The sequence below is a fragment of the Phyllobates terribilis genome, unplaced genomic scaffold (assembly GCF_046119375.1).
Source record: "Phyllobates terribilis strain yellow unplaced genomic scaffold, ASM4611937v1 Scaffold_1__5_contigs__length_1240528914, whole genome shotgun sequence".
Classification (NCBI taxonomy): Eukaryota; Metazoa; Chordata; class Amphibia; order Anura; family Dendrobatidae; genus Phyllobates; species Phyllobates terribilis.
The window spans coordinates 361627510-361648582 of record NW_027362761.1 but is presented as its reverse complement, the minus strand read 5'-3'; the positions used below and the strand labels follow the sequence as shown (position 1 = coordinate 361648582).

Here is a 21073-nt window from a genome sequence, read left to right as displayed (position 1 = left end):
ATTTGGCTCATCGCCTGCAGGGACTCTCTCTGGAGGTGGCCGAGCTCCGTCAGCACGTGAGTAACTGTCCTGGAGCACATTTCTTGGAGCCTAAGGTATGTTTGCCGGATTTATTTTTTGGTGAACACCGAGAATTTTTTTCATTTAAAAATGCTTGCTTATTGTATTTTCGTTTGAGACCTAAGTCCTCTGGGGATGAATCCCAGCGCGTAGGGTTCATAATGTCACTTTTGCGCAAAGAGCCTCAGGAGTGGGCCTTTTCTTTGCAACCTAGTGATTCATGCTTCAGATCAGTGGATAGTTTTTTTTCTGCTTTGGGACTATTATATGATGATCCTGACCGTGTCGCATCAGCTGAGACTGAGTTGAGACGTTTAAAACAAGGATCGGGTAATGTGGAAAAATATTGTACACATTTTCGTCGTTGGTCCACTCAAACAGGGTGGAACGATTCTGCTCTGAAAAGTCTATTTCTTGCTGGGCTCAGTGAAAGGGTTAAAGACCTGCTAATTGCTTATCCTACACCTGAGGATTTGCAACAGGCTATGCAATTAGCTATACGGGTGGATAGAAGACTGCGTGCTAGGGTTAATGAGAGCAAATCCTCTGCTATGTCAGTTTCTGGTTATGATAATGTGTGTACTAACAGTGGTGAACCGATGGAGATTGGATCGGTGGCACCTCGCTCTCAAGAAAAAGACCGTCGTTTTTCGGAAGGCTTGTGTTTCTATTGCGGAAAATCTGGTCATTTGATTAAAGGCTGTGAGCTTCGTATGAAGAAAGAAAAAAAAATGGTCAGTCACGCCCGTATTGCCTGTTTAAATTCCAAGGGTGTATTTTTAGCTGCTTCCACGATTGCTCAGAAAAAATTGATGGAATTTCGGGTGTTTGTTGATTGCGGGTCTACACTGAATGTAATTGATGGGGGATTTGTGGAAAAACTCAATTTAAAACCTGAACCTTTATCATCCCCCATTGCTGTGGTTTCTGTGGATGGCTCCCCTTTGAAGAATATTACTCTCAAGGTCAGTGAATTTCCTCTCACTATTAATGGTGTTCACCATGAGAAACTGGATTTGGTAGTGTTGAATAACTTGCCTTCTCCAGTAATATTGGGATTGCCCTGGTTAAAATTTCACAATCCTGTACTGGATTGGTCTACCAGTGAAATTAAATCCTGGAGCCATAAATGTTATGACAAGTGTTGTAACGGGCGTATTGCAGCCTTGGATAGGGGAGAATTGCCTGTTCCTATTCAGGATTTTTGGAGAGTTTTTTCTGAGAAAGAATCGCAGGTTTTGCCTCCCCATAGAGACTATGATTGTTCTATTGAATTTGTCCCTGGAGCGACTCTTCCTAAGAGTCGTTTATTTAACCTTACTATTCCTGAGAGGAAGGCTTTGGAGGAATACATACAGACAAGCTTGGCCGCCGGTCACATTAGGCCCTCTAAGTCTCCTGTGGCGGTTGGATTTTTTTTTGTAAAAAAAAAGGACGGCGGTTTACGTCCTTGTCTGGATTTTCGTGAGATTAACAAAATTACGGTACGCAATCCTTACCCACTGCCATTGATTCCTGATCTGTTTAACCAGTTATTGGGGGCCAAGTGGTTCTCTAAAATTGACCTTAAGGGGGCATACAATCTGTTGCGCATGAAGGAGGGTGATGAATGGAAGACTGCTTTTAACACTCCTGTGGGTCATTTTGAGAATCTGGTTATGCCTTTTGGTCTTACTAATGCTCCTGCATTTTTTCAGAATCTGATTAATGACATCCTTAGACCTTTGATCGGTAAAAATGTGGTTGTGTATTTGGATGACATTTTGATTTATTCGCCAGATCTGGAGTCTCATTGGCGGAGCGTGCGTGAGGTATTACAGTTATTAATGGACAATTCGCTTTTTGCTAAACTGGAGAAATGTGAGTTCGCTGTACAGAGAATTTGTTTTTTGGGCTACATTATCTCCAGCAAAGGTTTTGAGATGGATCCGGTTAAGGTTCAGGCTGTGCAGGAATGGCCTAGGCCTATTGGTTTGAAATCGATACAGAGGTTTTTGGGTTTCGCCAATTACTATAGAAAGTTCATAAAAAATTTTTCTAGTATTGTCAAACCTCTGACTGATCTCACCAGGAAAGGTGCTGATGCGGTTCAGTGGTCTTCTGAGGCCATTGAAGCTTTTGTGTATCTCAAGGAGAGGTTCACCTCTGCTCCCATCCTTATGCAGCCTGATGTTACTAGGCCGTTTTTGGTTGAGGTTGATGCTTCCTCTGTGGGGGTTGGCGCAGTATTGTCTCAGGATAACGGGGATGGATTACATCCCTGTGCCTTTTTTTCAAAAAAATTTTCGGAGACTGAATTGAATTACGATATTGGTAATCGGGAATTATTGGCTATTAAACTCGCATTTGAACACTGGCGCCACTTCTTGGAAGGTGCGGAATTTCCCGTTCAGGTTCTTACGGATCATAAAAATCTGATATATCTTGATGCTGCCAAGCGCCTGAATGCCCGTCAGGCTAGGTGGGCACTGTTTTTCTCGTGGTTTAATTTCTCCGTTACTTACATCCCTGGTACTAAGAATGTTAAGGCGGATGCCTTGTCTCGCAGTTTTTCTCCCATAGTCGGTGCTGAGAAAGAGGAAAACATTTTACAAGAAGGTGTTGTGATAGCTGCTTTAGACTCCGTTTTGGAAGATGAGATTCTTAAAGCTCAGGAGAATGCCCCATCTAACACTCCTCATGGGAGGTTGTTTGTGCCTGGGACCTTTAGGAGAGATTTGTTTGTTGAGTGTCACGAATCTCGGTTGGCAGGTCATCCCGGAATCTCTGAGACCAAGAGACTGGTAGGTCGCAGTTTTTGGTGGCCTGGATGGCAGAAGGAAGTCATTAAGTGGGTGCGCCAATGTACTATATGTGCTAGATCTAAGTCCTCACATACTCCTGCTGCGGGGTTGCTTTGTCCTTTGGAGGTCCCCAGTGCTCCTTGGACACATTTGGCTATGGACTTTATAACTGACCTTCCCCCCTCTGAGGGTTTTACTGTCATCTGGGTGGTCGTGGACCGTTTTAGCAAGATGTGTCACTTGGTTCCCTTCGTCAAACTGCCCTGCGCTAAAACTCTCGCTAAGGCCTTTGTCAAGGAAATTGTCAGACTTCATGGCGTTCCTACTGACATTGTTTCTGATAGGGGTCCTCAGTTCGTGGCTCGTTTTTGGCGTGCCTTTTGTGACAGGTTGGGAATTCATTTGTCGTTTTCGTCCGGATATCATCCTGAATCTAATGGCCAGACAGAAAGGAAAAACCAGGATGTTGAGCAGTTCTTGCGTTGTTTTGTGGCAGACAATCAAGAGGGGTGGTCTGAGTTTCTGCCACTTGCCGAATTTGCTCTGAACAATCGTACATCTTCTTCTGCTGGTTGTTCGCCTTTTTTTTGTTGTTCTGGGAGACATCCGTCGTTTGGGTCGTTCTCCAAGTTGGGATCTGCCGTGCCTGAGGAGGAGAATTTTTCCGGTGATTTGGAAAGAGTTTGGACGGATGTGCGTGGTAATCTTCAGGAGGCCAACAGAAAATCTAAAGACTACTTTGATAGGAAACGACAGGAGGTTTTGTTCGCTGTTGGTGACATGGTTTCGTTGTCCTCTAGGAATCTGCGGTTGAGGATTCCTTCTAAGAAATTGGGTCCCAAGTTTGTAGGGCCCTTTAAGGTGCTTCAGGTTGTCAACCAATCTGCTGTTAGGTTGGAGGTTCCTACCTCCTGGAGAATTAATCCGGTCTTTCATGTCTCTCTGTTAAAAAAAGCTGTTGTGTCGGATGGTGACGCCTCTGCCTCTGTTCCTCCGGTGGTGGAGGACGGGGAATATGAAATTTCTCGCATCCTTGACTCTAGACGGTATAGAGGTAGTTTGCAGTATCTTGTGGCCTGGAAAGGTTTCGGACCCGAGGATAACTCTTGGGTGAGGTCAGATGATGTTTCCGCGTCCAGACTTATCAGAGCGTTTCACAGGAGATTTCCTGATAAGCCTGGTCCTAGGGGATCCGGAGGATCCTCTTAGAAGGGGGGGTACTGTTAGAACCTTGCTGTTAGGTTTTTTTTCCTTTGCTGGTCACATGACCTTGTTGGCCTATTTAGTCCTGCTCCGCCCTTCTGGCTTTGCTGGACTTCATTGTATATCTACTTTCTAGCTAGCCTGTGCTCTGTATCTAACTCTGTTAGTTTGCTTGGTCTACGGACCTCTATGTTCTATCTATTTTGTTTGTTCGTCTGTCTGCTACTATTTCTGTTAGGAGGTGTCCCATATTCCTCCCAGTCCTTAGTACTTGTAGGGATTCCCTCCCCACATCTATAGGTCTCCGTACAGACTAGATTAGGACTTTAGCAGGTCTGATCGCAGGATCAGGTTCCCTGTTACATCGTAGGGATTCAGCTGAGTCCTATAGTAGGGACAGATCTCCTCTCTTTCCTTAGCTTTGGTAGCAGAACATAACATTACATACATTATTGTCACTGTCCCCATTGGGGCTCACAATCTAGATTCCCTATCAGTATGTCTTTGGAGTGTGGGAGGAAACTGGAGAACCTGGAGGAAACCCACGCAAACATGGGGAGAACATACAAACTCCTTGCAGATGTTGTCCTTGGTGGGATTTGAACCCAGGACCCCAGCGCTGCAAGGCTGCAGTGCTAACCACTGCGTCACCGTGCCGCCCATTCAGTATTTGGTCAGTATTTTACATCAGTATTTGTAAGCCAAAATCAGGAGTGGGTGATGAATACAGAAGTGGTGATGTGTTTCTATTATACTTTCTCTCTGTTCCACTCCTGGTTTTGGCTTACAAATACTGACCAAATACTGGGATTGTGAACGTGGCCTTAGGCTGTGTTCTGGTGGTTATTTACAATAAAGGTTTTATCACTAGGACATTATCATTGCCCTGACTAGCTGCCTGGTGCCAAGGTGTCCAACTCCGCCCCCTACTGTGATAAGCAGCTCACTACATACATAGCCTGGTATGGGGGAGCAGCTTTCTCAGCTCTGCTGCATTCTATATCTAAGAACTCTGATTGTGTCACAACCACTGCATCCAGTAAACTAAGTGATACATCGCTGGAATCAGGGTCTCTTTTCCTACATTATGCTGCTCTCAGATGAGGTAGCAAAAACCTGGTGACTGATTCCCTTTAATGATATTGGTGAAAAGATAGGTGTTCTTTGCTTCTTTTTTTCGTGTTTTAAACCCGTTCTCTGAAGCTTTTAATCCTAGAACGCATGACCATAAAAATCTACATTTTCACATACCTGGGGCCTTTTAGGCCCGTGTGCAAATAACATGGAATAACTCAAACAAAAATGACAAACAACTATATACCTGAGGAATACCTAGAGTTTCAAAATTCTAACTAAAGTAATCTTGCAGAAAATAGAAAACAATTAACAGGGCGGGCCTGCGAGGCCCCAGGTATGCGTTCTAGGGTTAAGGCATCACATTCCTCCATTGCCTTCCTTCTATTTATATCTGTTGCATAATTACTGCAAGTCTGTTACCTTGATGCATCTTTACATTCCCCATCTTTAGTATGCCCCGTCCCATCACTGTGTGGCAGGAATAGAAATTACTGCCACTGTCAAAATCGAAATCAGGGAACCTCTCAGAGACCTCTCCGCAGAAATGTGTTTAAAGCCACAGCCCCGCTATCAGTATTTGGTCAGTATTCTGTCAGTATTTTTTTTCAGGAGTGGGAGCCAAAACCAGGTGAGGAACGATCAGAGAAAAGGTATAACAGAAACAAGTTCACCAATTCTGCATTTATCACCCACTCCTGGTTTTGGCTCCCACTCCTGAGAAAAAATACCGACCGAATACTGACCAAATACTGATAGTGGGGCCGTGGCCTAAGAATCACTGGCATAAACTCTTTTGCATTGTAGTGTTTTGTCAAGAGCCTTAATGTGGTGGTTCAAAACTAAATTTTATTTTAATCCTAAATCTCTATAAATTTAATGTCAATCTTATATTTTTTCTATTATACTTTAATTAAAAATTCCCTATCCTTCCCTCACTGCTCTAACTGCTTTATTTATTTATTTTTATTACTTCCTTTGTGCATGCTGGGATGCTCAAATGAGTTGTCATCAGAGGGCAAAGGCTGCTGTCACTGCCACAGCCTTTGCCCCCATCCTGAATTGAAGCATCACCAGTGATGTCTGTTTCAGGGGCTAGGCAATGTGCAATGACAGTGCGCTCTGTTGCCGATTCGTAACTTCTGATGAGAGCCAACAAGCGAGTGCATTGTCACTGTGCACTGAGAAGAACTATACACAGTGACAAGAAGTGTCATCACAAAGGAAGTAGTAAAAAAAATAAAGTAGTTGGATAGCATAGTAGGGGAAGGATAGGGAATTTTTAGTTAAAGTATATTAGAAAAAAAGATCAGATTATGACATAAATAGAGATTTAGGATTAAAATAAAATTTACTTTCGGGCCACCCCTTTACATCTTTAGAGTTTCAATAACATAACTGATAATCTAATCCTAGTGCTTAAAGGGAATCTTAGACCAGCTTTTTGCTACCCTATCTGAGAGCAGCAGATAGGGTAGCAAAAACAGCAGATAGGGGCAGAGACCCTGATCCCAGCAATATATCACTTACTTTACCAGGGTGCTGCAGTTTTAATTAAAACTGTTTTATCTGCTACAGATCTGCTGTGCCCCTAATGCTGAGTTCTGTATATATTCCTGCACATACCACTGACTGACAGCATTCTGTTTACACTGTGCATAGGCAGAAATGATTGAGGACGCAGTTTGACTACATGGCAACAGGTTTACTAGTTCTCTAGTGATAATCCCCTGCTGATAAACCAGGGATTTTATAAGAACTACAGCAAGCAGCCCAGTTAGTGACTGTGAATCCCCTGCGCCTGTGATCACCCACCATCCCTCCCAGTGATCACCCCCCGTCCCAGTGATCACCCCCCCGAACCTGGGGGTTCCAAGTGCTCACTATGCATCTAGATAGGTGCCTTGGGGGGTCTAGTTTCCAAAATGGGGTCACTTGTGGGGGAGCTCCAATGTTTAGGCACACAGGGGCTCTCCAAACACGACATGGTGTCCGCTAACAAATTGGAACCATGTTGCGTTTGGAGAGCCCCTGTGTGCCTAAACATTGGAGCTCCCCCACAAGTGACCCCATTTTGGAAACTAGACCCCCCAAGGCACCTATCTAGATGCATAGTGAGCACTTGGAACCCCCAGGTGCTTCACAAATTGATTCGTAAAAATGAAAAAGTGGAAAAAAAAACACTTTTTTATTTTTACGGAGTAATTTGTGAAGCACCTGGGGGTTCCAAGTGCTCACTATGCATCTAGATAGGTGCCTTGGGGGGTCTAGTTTCCAAAATGGGGTCACTTGTGGGGGAGCTCCAATGTTTAGGCACACAGGGGCTCTCCAAACGCGACATGGTGTCCGCTAACAAATTGAATGGAAAATCGGCTCAAATTGTTAGCTGACACCATGTTGCGTTTGGATAGCCCCTGTGTGCCTAAACATTGGAGCTCCCCCACAAGTGACCCCATTTTGGAAACTAGACCCCCCAAGGCACCTATCTAGATGCATAGTGAGCACTTAGAACCCCCAGGTGCTTCACAAATTGATTCGTAAAAATGAAAAAGTGGGGAAAAAAAGCACTTTTTTATTTTTACGGATTAATTTTTGAAGCACCTGGGGGTTCCAAGTGCTCACTATGAATCTAGATAGGTGCCCTGGGGGGTCTAGTTTCCAAAATGGGGTCACTTGTGGGGGAGCTCCAATGTTTAGGCACACAGGGGCTCTCCAAACGCGACATGGTGTCCGCTAACAAATTGAATGGAAAATCGGCTCAAATTGTTAGCGGACACCATGTTGCGTTTGGAGAGCCCCTGTGTGCCTAAACATTGGAGCTCCCCCACAAGTGACCCCATTTTGGAAACTAGACCCCCCAAGGCACCTATCTAGATGCATAGTGAGCACTTCGAACCCCCAGGTGCTTCAAAAATTAATCCTTAAAAATAAAAAAGTGTTTTTTTTCCCACTTTTTCATTTTTACGAATCAATTTGTGAAGCACCTGGGGGTTCTAAGTGCTCACTATGCATCTAGATAGGTGCCTTGGGGGGTCTAGTTTCCAAAATGGGGTCACTTGTGGGGGAGCTCCAATGTTTAGGCACACAGGGGCTCTCCAAACGCAACATGGTTTCAGCTAACAATTTGAGCCAATTTTCCATTCAATTTGTTAGCGGACACCATGTCGCGTTTGGAGAGCCCCTGTGTGCCTAAACATTGGAGCTCCCCCACAAGTGACCCCATTTTGGAAACTAGACCCCCCAAGGAACCTATCTAGATGCATAGTGAGCACTTGGAACCCCCAGGTGCTTCACAAATTGATTCATAAAAATAAAAAAGTACTTTTTTTTTCACAAAAATATTCTTTTAGCCTAAATTTTTTAATTTTCACATGGGTAACAGGATAAAATGCATCCTAAAATTTGTTGGGCAATTTCTCCTGAGTACACCGATACCTCATATGTGGTCATAAACCACTGTTTGGGCGCATGGCAGGGCTCAGAAGGGAAGGAGCGCAATTTGACTTTTGGAGCTAATTTTCCATTCAAAAAGTGAAATGGCGCTCCTTCCCTTCTGAGCCCTGCCGTGCGCCCAAACAGTAGTTTATGACCACATATGAGGTATCGGTGTACTCAGGAGAAATTTCCCAACAAATTTTAGGATGCATTTTATCCTGTTACCCATGTGAAAATTAAAAAATTTAGGCTAAAAGAAAATTTTTGTTAGAAAAATTAAAACGTTAATTTTTTTCTTCCATGTTGTTGTGATGCACCTGAAGGGTTAATAATCTTCTTGAATGTAGTTTTGAGTAGCTTGAGGGGTGCAGTTTTTGGAATGGCGTCACTTTTGGGTGTTTTCTGTCATGTACACCCCTCAAAGGGACTTCAAATGTGATGTGGTCACTAAAAAAAATGGTTTTGTAAATTTTGCTGGAAAAAAGATAAATTGCTGATGAACTTTGAACCCTTCAAACTTCCTACCAAAATTTTTTTTTCCAAAATTGTGCTGATGTAAAGTAGACATGTGGGAAATGTTATTTATTAACTATTTTGTGTCACATCACTCTCTAGTTTAGCAGAATAAAAATTAAAAATTTGAAAATTACAAAATTTTCAAAATTTTTCCCATATTTTTGATTTTTTCACAAATAAACGCAAATATTATCGACCTAAATTTGATACTAACATGAAGCCCAATATGTCACGAAAAAACAATCTCAGAATCGCTAGGATCCGTTGAAGTGTTCCAGAGTTTTTACTTCGTAAAGGGACACTGGTCAGAATTGACAAAAATGCCAAGGTCTTTAGGGTCAAAATAGGCTGGGTCCTGATTAACAAGCGTATACGCTGCGGAAATTCTGCAGCATATCCGCTTGAAATTCGCTACGTGGGCACATAGCCTCCTGCTGCTTTCAGGTTAGGTTCCAAGAGTTGGTGATAGATTCCCCTTAATGCCTGTTCCAGCAGTTGCATGTTTCTGGCATAGCATTTACAAGGAGTAGACATACCCACAGTAAAATGTGTGCAGTTTTTTTACCTAATGTATCAAATTTGTTTCAAGAACCAGTACTTTACATTACTGGCAATATACACAGAGGAATAAAGGCCAAGTTCCTGCATTGTTAGTTCTCCAGGAGCTAGAAATGACCATGTGACAGAGCTCTTTGTCTTCTCAGGCTGTTTGAATATTTATGATGTGTCCATTGTTAAAGCTTGTTGCATCCTCGTGCATCCATCCTTTCTTCACTTCTAACATGGCTGAAGCACTAGTCCAGGTCCTGATCGTCTCTCTTCTCAATTGCTTAATACATATTTTATTGCGGTTTTCAGAGCTCGTGGCGGAGATGCAATATATTTGCCTTTATTCTCGAAATAAGGTTAAAATAGCATTGTTACTCTGTCGCCTCATTGGGGGACACAGGACCATGGGTGTTATGCTGCTGTCCACTAGGAGGCGACACTATGCTTAATCTGAAAAAGATTAACTGTGGCTCCTCCTCTGCAGTATACACCCCTGGACGGTCTCCAGTTTTTGCTTAGTGTCGCATAGGAGGCACACCTAAAGATTTTTACTCCGATTTTTTTCCGACAGAATTACAGATGAAGATAAGTGGGTCTCCTGCGAGACTCCCGGCATGGCTCCTTCCTCTGCCCCCTTTTATGGGGTGCACAGTTGAAGTCGAGATGTCTGCTTACCATGTCCATCCTTCCCCAGCCCCTCGGGTGCTGGTTCGAAGTCGAGACCCCCCTCCTTCCCCAATTCCTTTTGGTCTCTGGGTTGAGGTCGAGGCGAGGATAACAGCCCCCTGATGGTCACAGCAGCTCCCTCCCTAATCCCCCTTTGGGGGGTATTAGGTTGAGACTCCTCAGGTAGGGCCTGTGCAGGCATCCGCAGCTCCCAGTAGCTGACACTCTGCACCGAGTCCAGGAATCCCAGCCCTGCTGTGGACTCCTGTTGGGGCCGGGGGAGAGTGCAAGGCAGACATGGCATACATAGATACAGGCCTTCCCAGCCCTGTCTCTTTGCTGGCACCAGCGCTATGGTGCCTCAGGGGGACCCCCCCTTACACTAATACCCCCACCGCCATTACTGCCGTTAAATCCAGGGGGGATCGGTTCAGATCCGGCACCCCCCCCCCCCCCACGGACTTCTGCGCCGGCCTGGAGCTCTTTTGGGCATCGGCTATAAATTTACACCGCGGCTTCAGCCTAGCCGAAGCCTCCGCCCACTCTCCGCCCCCGCCCCACCCGGATGAGGAATATGACACTCTACAGTGTCATAGAAGGGGCGGAGCCAAACTGAAAGGGCTCGTTTTTCAGCAATACTGCCTCCCTTTTCAGCTCTCTGCCCACCTTCTTCTTCACACTCCGGCGGCCATTATCTGCTACAGGAACATTAACCCTGCAGCTACCTGTCGGCACGTACAGACCAGGCCTGCCAGTCTCCGGGGGGCACAGGATTGTGGATCTGCGACGCTGGACTTAAGAGGCACACTGGTGGGGTAAGATCACGGCTGGAGTCTCTCACTCGGCTGTGAATCCTATAAGCTTCTCTGCATTGCTGGCCCCCTCTGCATAGCCACCCCTGCATACTATGCCGGGCTCAAGGTCCAAGAGAACCAGGCAGGACTGCTATTATGCACTCTGTACAGCCTGCAGTAATACTCTCCCCAGTGGCAGCACGTATCCACATTGCCAGGACTGCATGCAGACTGCTGTGCCAGAGCCCCATGAAGCCCTTGCCAATACTTCGGTGCCTAATACCACACCGGAATGGGTCACTCAGATGTCGCAATCTATGACGCAGTCTATAGACAACATCACATCCACATTGCTTCAGGCTCTGCAGAGTCATACCTCGGCTATGAACACTACTCAGCAAAGGGAGAGTTCCACTCGGAGACATGATGGCACGGGCACATCCACGTCTACGTCAGGATGCAAGCGGACCCACAGGTCACGTTCATCTGCGTCATCCTATACCACACGGTCGTCCCCTTCCAGTGAGAGACACCGTACTCCCAGCTCATCTAGACCGTTCCCTGACAGGGACAGACAATGTGTAACGGGTCTGGGAGGCGGAACCTCTGAGCAACTATACAAGGGGGCGGTCCTTGTAAGGAAGCGGGTGGCTCCCAAGGAAGACGGGCAGGTAATCACGGCAAGTGACAGGGACAGTCTCTGGGTAGAAGGGCAGGTAGTCACGGCAAGTGACAGGGACAGTCTCTGGGTAGAAGGGCAGGTAGTCACGGCAAGTGACAGGGACAGTCTCTGGGTAGAAGGACGGGTACTCACGGCAAGTGACAGGGACAGTCTCTGGACAGGCAGGTGGTCACGGCTAGTGACGGCAGAGCCTCCAGGTAGGCTAGCAGGCAGGTAGCAGGTGAGCGCTCCTAGGTGAGCAGGCGAGAGTCTCTGGACAGGCAGGTGGTCACGGCAAGTGATGGCGGGGCCTCCAGGTAGGCTAGCAGGCAGATAGCAGATGAGCGCTCCCAGGTGAGCAGACAAGAGTCTCTGGACAGGCAGGTGGTCACGGCAAGTGACGGCGGAGCCTCCAGGTAGGCTAGCAGGCAGGTAGCAGACGAGCGCTCTCAGGTGAGCGGGCAGGTTGGTACATAGACAGACTGACAGGTGTCGGAAGGCAGACCGTCGGACCGCAGGCTTGCAAGCAGGTAAACGGATATCTGGCAGGTATCAAGCAGGAATCTGGCAGGTGACTGGCAGGTAACAGGCAGGAATCTGGCAGGTGACTGGCAGGTAACAGGCAGGAATCTGGCAGGTGACTGGCAGGTAACTGGAAACGGAACCTGAGGGCTGAAGCAGAGTGAAGGCTTTGCAACAACATTGCTCGGGCACCTCCATTTTGGAGGAGGTGCCTTATATATGGTGAAGTCCTTCGGCCATTGGCCGGGGACTCCTTAGGACGGCGCGCGCGGCCCCTTTAAGAGAGGGGGAGCGCGCGCGCCCTAAGCACCGTGGCTGGGAAGCAGCGCGCGCTGCCAGCAGAGCGGGAGGAAGACGCCGGGCACAGAGCGGAGAGGTGAGGGGAACAGCGTCCCTGCCTAGCAGGAGGCAGGGACGCCGACACTACACAATGTAGATCCCCACAGCCATCCCTGACCAGAGAAGGCCTCTGCTCCGGTTCTCCCAGCAGGAGAGGCCTTAGTGATACACAGGATTCGGAAGGCATCTGTGATTCCGACTCAGACAAGGAAACCGAAGGGTCACTAATCCCTATCCCCCCTGGCAATACAGTGCTAGTTGATGATCTAATCTCATCCATCCATCGGGTGCTAGACATCTCTGACCCACCCCTGGAGACACCAGGACATAAGATTTCCTTTGAAGGAGTCCTGAAACCGCCTAAGGTCTTCTTTGACCACCCAGAGTTTAAAGCGGTCCTTAAAAAGCAGTTCTCACAACCTGAGAAAAAGTTTACTAATCGCACATATCTGGAGGCGCGGTACCCCTTTCCACAGGAGGTCACCAAACAGTGGACAGATCCACCTGAGGTGGATCCCCCAGTCTCCAGACTAGCAGCACAGACACTCCTTTCACTGCCAGATAGCTCAACCCTCAGGGACACAACAGACCGGCAGGTGGAACGCATGGCTCGTTCAATTTTCGAGGCCGCAGGGGCCTCCCTGGCTCCAGCGATCGCCTCAGTTTGGGCTGCCAAGGCCATCTTGGCCTGGGCCCAAAATTTACAAACTGGCCTACAAGCATCTACCCCTGAACTGTCGGACCAAGCGGCCCAAATAGCAGTTGTAGCAGATTACATGCTCCATTCAGCTCTGGATTCTGCAAGCGGTGCAGCGGGGATAGCATCAAACGCCATCACGATTCGACGTATCCTCTGGCTGCAGGAATGGAAAGCAGATGCCGCCTCAAAGAAGTCCCTCACACACCTCCCATACCTCAGTGGTCGGCTTTTCGGTGAACAGTTGGACACAATGATATCCAACGCCACCGGGGGTAAGAGTACCTCTCTCCCCCAACTAAAGCCCAAACTGACTTACAAAAAGCGCAATCAAGCTCGATTTCGATCTTTTCGGAACTCTTCCGGCTGGTCCGTCTCGCGACCAGCACAAAATAACAACCGCGCTCCACGCAGGGACAACTCGCGGTCGACGCAAAAGTCGGACAAGACCTGGCAATCAAGGGCAGGCCAGTCAAAATTTAAAGGGGCAAAATCTGACTGCCTATTAGAGAGGACAGGTGGGTTAGGGAACTAGTGTCTTCAGGATACAAGATAGAGTTCACTTCCAACCCGCCAAACAGATTCTTTCTGTCTGTTCCCCCAAAACCGCCAGCCAAGGCTCTTGCCTTCCACCACGCAGTCTCCTCGCTTCTTCAAGCAGGAGTCATAGTACCGGTCCCCACGGCCGAGCGCTTCCAAGGGTTCTACTCACATTTATTCGTAGTCCCCAAAAAAGGAGGCAGCGTACGGCCCATACTGGACCTAAAACAGCTCAATAAATATGTACGGGTACGTCATTTTCGCATGGAGTCCCTTCGGTCCATCATTGTGTCCATGGAGAAAGGAGAATTTCTCGCCTCCATAGACATTCAAGACGCATACCTGCATATACCAATTGCGCCCGCCCATCAGAGATTTCTCAGGTTCGCAATCAACCAGGAACACTACCAGTTCGTGGCTCTCCAGTTCGGACTCGCCACGGCTCCCAGAGTGTTTACCAAAGTCATGGCAGTCACCATGGACGTCCTGCACTCCAGAGGCATAATAGTCGTTCCATATCTGGACGATCTCCTCATCAAGGCTTCCACCTTCAAGGACTGCGAACTCAGCGTCTCAATCACAATCGACATTCTGAGTCGCCTGGGCTAGTTAGTCAACCTACAAAAGTCATCACCAACCCCGAGTCAGTCTCTGACCTTCCTGGGAATGTTATTCAACTCCCTCAAGGGTCTAGTACTCCTTCCCAAGGACAAGGCACTGCCTCTCCGTTTAGGAGTCCGCACCCTACTTCGCAAACCCCCTCGTTCTCTCCGGTTTGCCATGAGAGTCCTTGGCAGGATGGTGGCGGCAATAGAAGCGGTCCCATTTGCCCTGCTTCACCTCAGGCCTCTCCAACTAGGCATCCTCAAGTCATGGGACAGGAACCCTTTTTCTCTAGACAGGGAGTTCCAGTTGACGTCGTCAACCAGGAGGTCCCTGCACTGGTGGCTCAAGCCAACCTCACTAACAAAGGGGAAATCCTTTCTCACGGGTCAATGGAAAGTTCTGACCACCGACGCGAGCCTGACGGGTTGGGGTGCGGTACACCTACACCACAGAGCACAGGGCAAGTGGTCCCCAGCAGAAGCGACCATGCCCATCAACATCTTGGAAATTCGTGCCATTCTCCTGGCATTGAGAGCCTTCCACTGGCAGCCTCTCACATCAGAGTACAGTCGGACAATGCCACGGCTGTGGCATATGTAAATCACCAAGGGGGGACCCGCAGTGCCCAGGCGATGCAAGAAGTGACACACATTCTCCACTGGGCGGAAGACACAGGTTCGGTTCTCTCGGCGGTCCACATTCCGGGTGTGGACAACTGGGAAGCAGACTTCCTCAGCCGGCAAGGAATGGACTCGGGAGAGTGGTCTCTCCATCCCGAAGTTTTTCGCCAGATCTGCCATCGCTGGGGGACTCCGGACGTGGACCTAATGCCATCCCACTTCAATGCCAAGGTCTCCAACTTCATGGCCAGGACACACGACCCGCTTGCGCTGGGAGCGGACGCCCTGGTCCAGGACTGGACCCAGTTCCAGCTCCTGTACATTTTTCCACCTCTCCCCCTGATATCCAGAGTGGTGAGGAAGATCAAGCAAGAGGGAGTTCCAACCATCCTAATCGCACCAGACTGGCCCAGACGTACGTGGTACGTCGACATCGTGCAGCTCACAGCAGATGGCCCCTGGCGTCTTCCCGACCACCCGGATCTTCTGTCACAAGGCCCTTTCTACCACCAGAACTCAGGGGCTCTCAATTTGACCGCATGGCCATTGAGACCTGGGTTTTAACCCAGTCAGGGTTCTCGCCTGACGTCATTGGAACCATGATCAGAGCACGGAAGCCAACCTCTGCAAAGATTTATTACCGTACCTGGAAAGCCTTCTTTACCTGGTGCGAATCTCGTGGCCAGACCCCATTCCCTTATTCCCTCCCCAGGGTACTTGGTTTTCTCCAATTGGGTCTGGAGGCCAGACTGTCCCTGGCCTCCCTTAAGAGCCAGGTGTCAGCTCTCTCAGTGCTTTTTCAGATGCGCATTGCTAACAAGCCGCAAGTAAGGACATTTCTTCAGGGGGTTTCCCAATTGGTTCCCCTCTACAGACGACCACTAGAAACGTGAGATCTCAACCTGGTGCTGACAGCATTGCAGGAAACACCTTTTGAACCCCTTAGGGAAGTCTCACTCCGTCTTCTATCCCAGAAAGTGGTTTTCCTAGTGGCAATCACCTCGCTACGCAGGGTGTCTGAACTCACAGCACTCTCCTGCAGACGACCCTTCCTGGCTTTTTACCAGGACAAGGTAGTTCTCCGTACGGTTCCATGCTTCCTTCCGAAGGTTGTGTCCAACTTCCACCTCAATGAGGAAATTTCACTGCCATCCCTCTGTCCGGTCCCGGTTCATAGAGTGGAGAAGGCTCTGCATACACTTGACCTTGTCAGGGAATTACGTATCTATGTGTCTAGGACTGCGACCTTCCGGAAGTCTAATTCTCTTTTCCTTCTTCTGGAAGGCGGCCGCAAGGGTCTACCAGCTTCCAAAGCTACCCTTGCCAGGTGGATCAAATCCAACATACAAGAGGCCTACCGCCTCAAAAATTCTCCTCTTCCAGTAGGTATTACGGCACACTCTACACGTGCGGTAGGGGCCTCCTGGGTCATTCGGCACCAGGCCTCGGCGCAACAAGTGTGTAAGGCAGCAACCTGGACTAGCCAACACACGTTTACCAAACACTACAGGGTTCATACTCAGTCCTCAGCAGACGCGAGCCGGGGTAGACGTATCCTGCAGGCGGCAGTGCCCCAATTATAGGGGCCTGTCTACACAATATTCGTCCATTGCTTCCCACCCAGGGACTGCTTTGAGACGTCCCATGGTCCTGTGTCCCCCAATGAGGCGACAGAGTAAAGGAGAATTTTCTGTACTCACCGTAAAATCTCTTTCTCTTAGCCTCTAATTGGGGGACACAGCTCCCACCCTCTTGCCCGTTCCGGGCCGTTGTTATGTTAAGTTCTCATATTGTTTTTTTCTTGAGCTCGTACATAGTTGCCTTCTTATAGGCATGGTTATGTTATCCACGTTACGTTCCTCCTACTGCTTTTGCACAAAACTGGAGAAGGCTGACGCCGTCCAGGGGTGTATACTGCAGAGGAGGAGCCACAGTTAATCTTTTTCATATTAAGCATAGTGTCGCCTCCTAGTGGACAGCAGCATAACACCCATGGTCCTGTGTCCCCCAATTAGAGGCTAAGAGAAAGAGATTTTACGGTGAGTACACAAAAATCTCCTTTTTTGCAGCAACTTCAGAGAAATTAATGCATTTTTAATGTTATATTGAATATTCAGGCAAAAACAATTTTTTGCTGTAAACCAGCAATGTGACCTAAAATATGAGCACAGCCTATTAGGATGGGTTCACATGTTGCTGCCATATCATTACCAAGGTGTGCCCTACACACTGCTGACATGCTGAATACCAGAGATTAGGTGATTAGAGGGGTTGTCCGGTCTAAAACGACAAGTCTGCAGTCACTCCATGTGACTGCAGATTTGTGAACCCTCACATTGTGTGCGCTGTGAGGATTCTCTTGGAAGCGGTGTTTTTTCTTCTATTTTTTTTTTTTTTTTTAAAGCATGGCATGCTCTAGCTTTGGTAATTTTTTTTCCTGCTGTTTTTCCCATGTAGAACTTGAAATATACCAGGAAAAACACATTACAAATAGAACAAGGCCACCTGAATGGTTGTAAAAACAAAGTAAATAAGAATATTTGAATATCATGGCATTGTATGCAAACAAAAATGTGTGTGTGTGTGTGTGTGTGTGTGTGTGTGTGTGTGTGTGTGTGTGTGTGTGTGTGTGTGTGTGTGTGTGAAAGAGGCCTTAGGGTATGTGCACATGGCGTCTTTCCAAGCCCTTAAAAGAAGTGACAGAAGACGGCACATGTGCACAGCAACGTTGTCCATCGGTGTTTTGGATCCAGTTTTCATCTGTGTTTGATCAGTATGTCAGTTTCCACCATCCATCAGTGTAAGGCCACGGCCCCACTATCAGTATTTGGTCAGTATTTTTTCTCAGGAGTGGGGGCCAAAACCAGGAGTGGGTGATAAATGCAGAATTGGTGACTTGTTTCTATTATACCTTTTCTCTGATTGTTCCTCACCTGGTTTTGGCTCCCACTCTTGAGAAAAAATACTGACCAAATACTGATAGTGGGGCCGTGGCCACAGAAAAGAACTGCAAAGCTTCTTCTATCCATTACAATGTTAACACGGATGGCACATGGATGCTGTAATTTTCACAGACCCATAGACTCATTTGGGTAATTTTGATCCGTGATTTTGGTCAAAAATGGACAAATCTCCGTGATTTTTCACAGACCACTTGGTCTACAAGAAACAATGGTTATGAACAGCGCATTAAACTATAAAGCCACGTTCACATGTTCAGTATTTGGTCAGTATTTTACATCAGTATGTGTAAGCCAAAACCAGGAGCGGGTGATAAATACAGAAGTGGTGACGGGTTTCTATTATACTTTTCCTCTGATTGTTCCACTCCTGGTTTTGGATTACAAATACTGAGGTAAAAAACTGACCAAATACTGAGCGTATGAATGTGGCCTAATGGGTAGTTGTTCTATGTGTGAAAAAGACGGATAGAAGATTATGTGACTCACAAATGTCTGAATGAGGCCTTAGGCTTTACATATCTGTATATCCCAGTTTGAGTACAGACCATGATATATGGAATAGCCACAGTTCTGACCCGAATTCAACATGTGCTTATGAAAAATGGAAATATTACATTGACAACCACCTTGCATCAACAAATAAGGTAAATTATGCAATAAATTGCTTTATTAGTTGGAGATATTTTTTTCTTTTACAGGATGGTTCCTCATTTTTTGTACTAACCAATGCTGTGAAAACAGAAAATCAAAAAGAAAGCATTTGCGCAGAGGTAAGTTTATGCTAATACGTTCACCTATTTGGGTTAGGTGCTAATTGCTTAGAAAATTGGAAATTAGTTCTATATCTGATGATTGTATAGACTGTCGTTTATTAGAATTTAAAATTCATCCCCTTCTTTCTTTTTGTCTATTATAATAAGAAGAAAAAGTCCAAAGTATCCATGGGTGCTATGGTTTACGAGGTGTACGCTACTAGAATACGTTGTGTGCGCATACTCTGAGGCTATATTCATATGCAGCATTTTTGCTTTTTTTTTTTTTTTTCCTGCAGCCAGAACCTGCTTTCTTTTAAGTGAAAAAGTGTTTTTCTGGTTGGGTGTTACATGCGTGCTTTGTCTTTGAATGGGTAAAAAACACTGCAAAAACGCTGAAAGAATCGACATGCTGCAGACTTGAAACTGCTTCAAGTCTTCAAGGAAAAAATAAGCAACGTGTGCATGAAGTCAACTTTTAATGTCCATTAGATGAGCTTGCATATATATATTTTCTGGTTAACTAATATCACTCTGAGAATACTTTTGTCATTTTTGGGCATAAAAGTATTTACATCGAATTTCCATTAAAAAATTCAGTAAAAAAAACAACACTTAGACTATGTTCACATGCAGCATTTTTTAAGATCCACTGTCAACTTCAAACAATTTGTCATTTTTTCAGTATGTTCAGGCTTAGTGTACGATACCACTCTGTTCCTGCAATGGTTTGCCTACTAGCAACTGTTTTTCATAAGTATATTACACTTTTTATGTATTTTATTTTTACACTATTTTTGTATTTATTTTTCACACTTAATTTAACCTATTTGCAGGATTGGTGATAAATGTATGATCACTTAGGGCCTGACTGTGTAGACCCCCATCAATCCAAGAATGAGGCGCCAAAGTCCCCTAAGTAAGGCCTCATTAGTACGTCAGTGTTTAAATACATATGTGAAAAAATGGTACCGGTGTCATCAGTGTTGTGCATTAGTGTGTCATCAGTGTGACCGTTTTACCATCAGTGTGTTATCAGTGTGTCCGTTTTTACCATCAGTGCGTTATCAGTGTGTCCGTTTTTACCATCAGTGCGTCATCAGGGTCAAACTGGCACCCGCCTGGACCAGCGCAGGCTGCTGTGCAATGACAGGAAGCTGTGATGTCACCGTTCCACTAGCTGCCAGACTGCTATGACCTGTCACTGGTGGCAGCAGTCATGTGACTTTGAGCAGCGCGCCATCATCATAAAACATCCGAGGATGATCCAGGAGGGTGCCAGTAGGTGAGAATCATTAAGGCTAGGCTCACACGGCAGTATATTCTCTCAATCGAGAGAATCGGATTGATTATTCAAATAATACTCTGATTAAACTCTGATCAGAGTGTCTGCATAGTGCGCTCCGATTCTCTCGGATGAGGAGAAGATGGAGAAAAAACTGTCTTCCGAGTGCAGTCTGATTTTTTTCCATGCACTCATTGACTACATGTCCAAGTTTGATCCGATATTCAGATCACACTTGCGCATGTAGTGATTTTTTAATTGTCTGAGGGGAGAAATCAGCCATGTGCACTGCCCCATAGCACAACAGTGCGATCCGATGTTTTGTCCGATCGCTCTTAAGACCGAAAATACGCTCGTCTGCACCTGCGCTTGGTTTGTTATTTTTTACATATCCTGTCCCCTGGGCAAAGTTTTATTATGCCTTGACAACATCTTCAATTGTTACAACTCTTCCCATGGTTATAATTAAATGGCACAACCACAATCGGTCAGTGTCTAATTGCTTTGTTTTTCCTTTTTTTTCCCTTTTACGTTGAGATCTCTACAGTATGGATCTGTCTTCATTTGTTTCTTGTTTGAGCATTTCCTTCATTGATTGTTGCAGAGCACTCACCTTGTATCTTGATCTTTATCCATATGTGTTTTTGACGGATAGGCTCATAGCAATTATAATCTATGGAATTGTTCCCACGTCTGTGTATTTTTGCCATTCCAGTGGTCCTCAGATCAAACTCGCCAATGGAAATCTGAGGGTCTGTGAAAAAAATCGGATGCCATCTGTGTGCTGTCCGTTTTTCATGGACTGTTTGATAGGAGAAGCTGGAGAAACTTCCATCAGCTTTTTTTCCATCAGAGAAAACTGATAAAACACTGACCAAAATCTGAAGAAACTGGCAAAAACTACTGATGAAACAAGAACCATTTTTTGCATATGAGAAAAATCACTGATGTCTGAATGAGGTCTTAGTTTTGTAAATTTTGCTTTGTATAGTGATAGCTTATACACAT

The 21073-nt window shown here is 46.3% G+C and overlaps 1 protein-coding gene across 1 annotated transcript in view; it reads left to right on the top strand.

Annotated features, from left to right (window-relative positions):
• The window catches only part of P2RX7 (purinergic receptor P2X 7), a 78148-nt gene that overhangs the window by 9304 nt on the left and 47771 nt on the right, over nt 1-21073 (top strand). The window contains exon 3 of the mRNA XM_073676297.1: nt 18727-18798. Coding sequence (XP_073532398.1) covers nt 18727-18798 — 72 coding nt within the window. The remainder of the gene's footprint in view (nt 1-18726; nt 18799-21073) is intronic.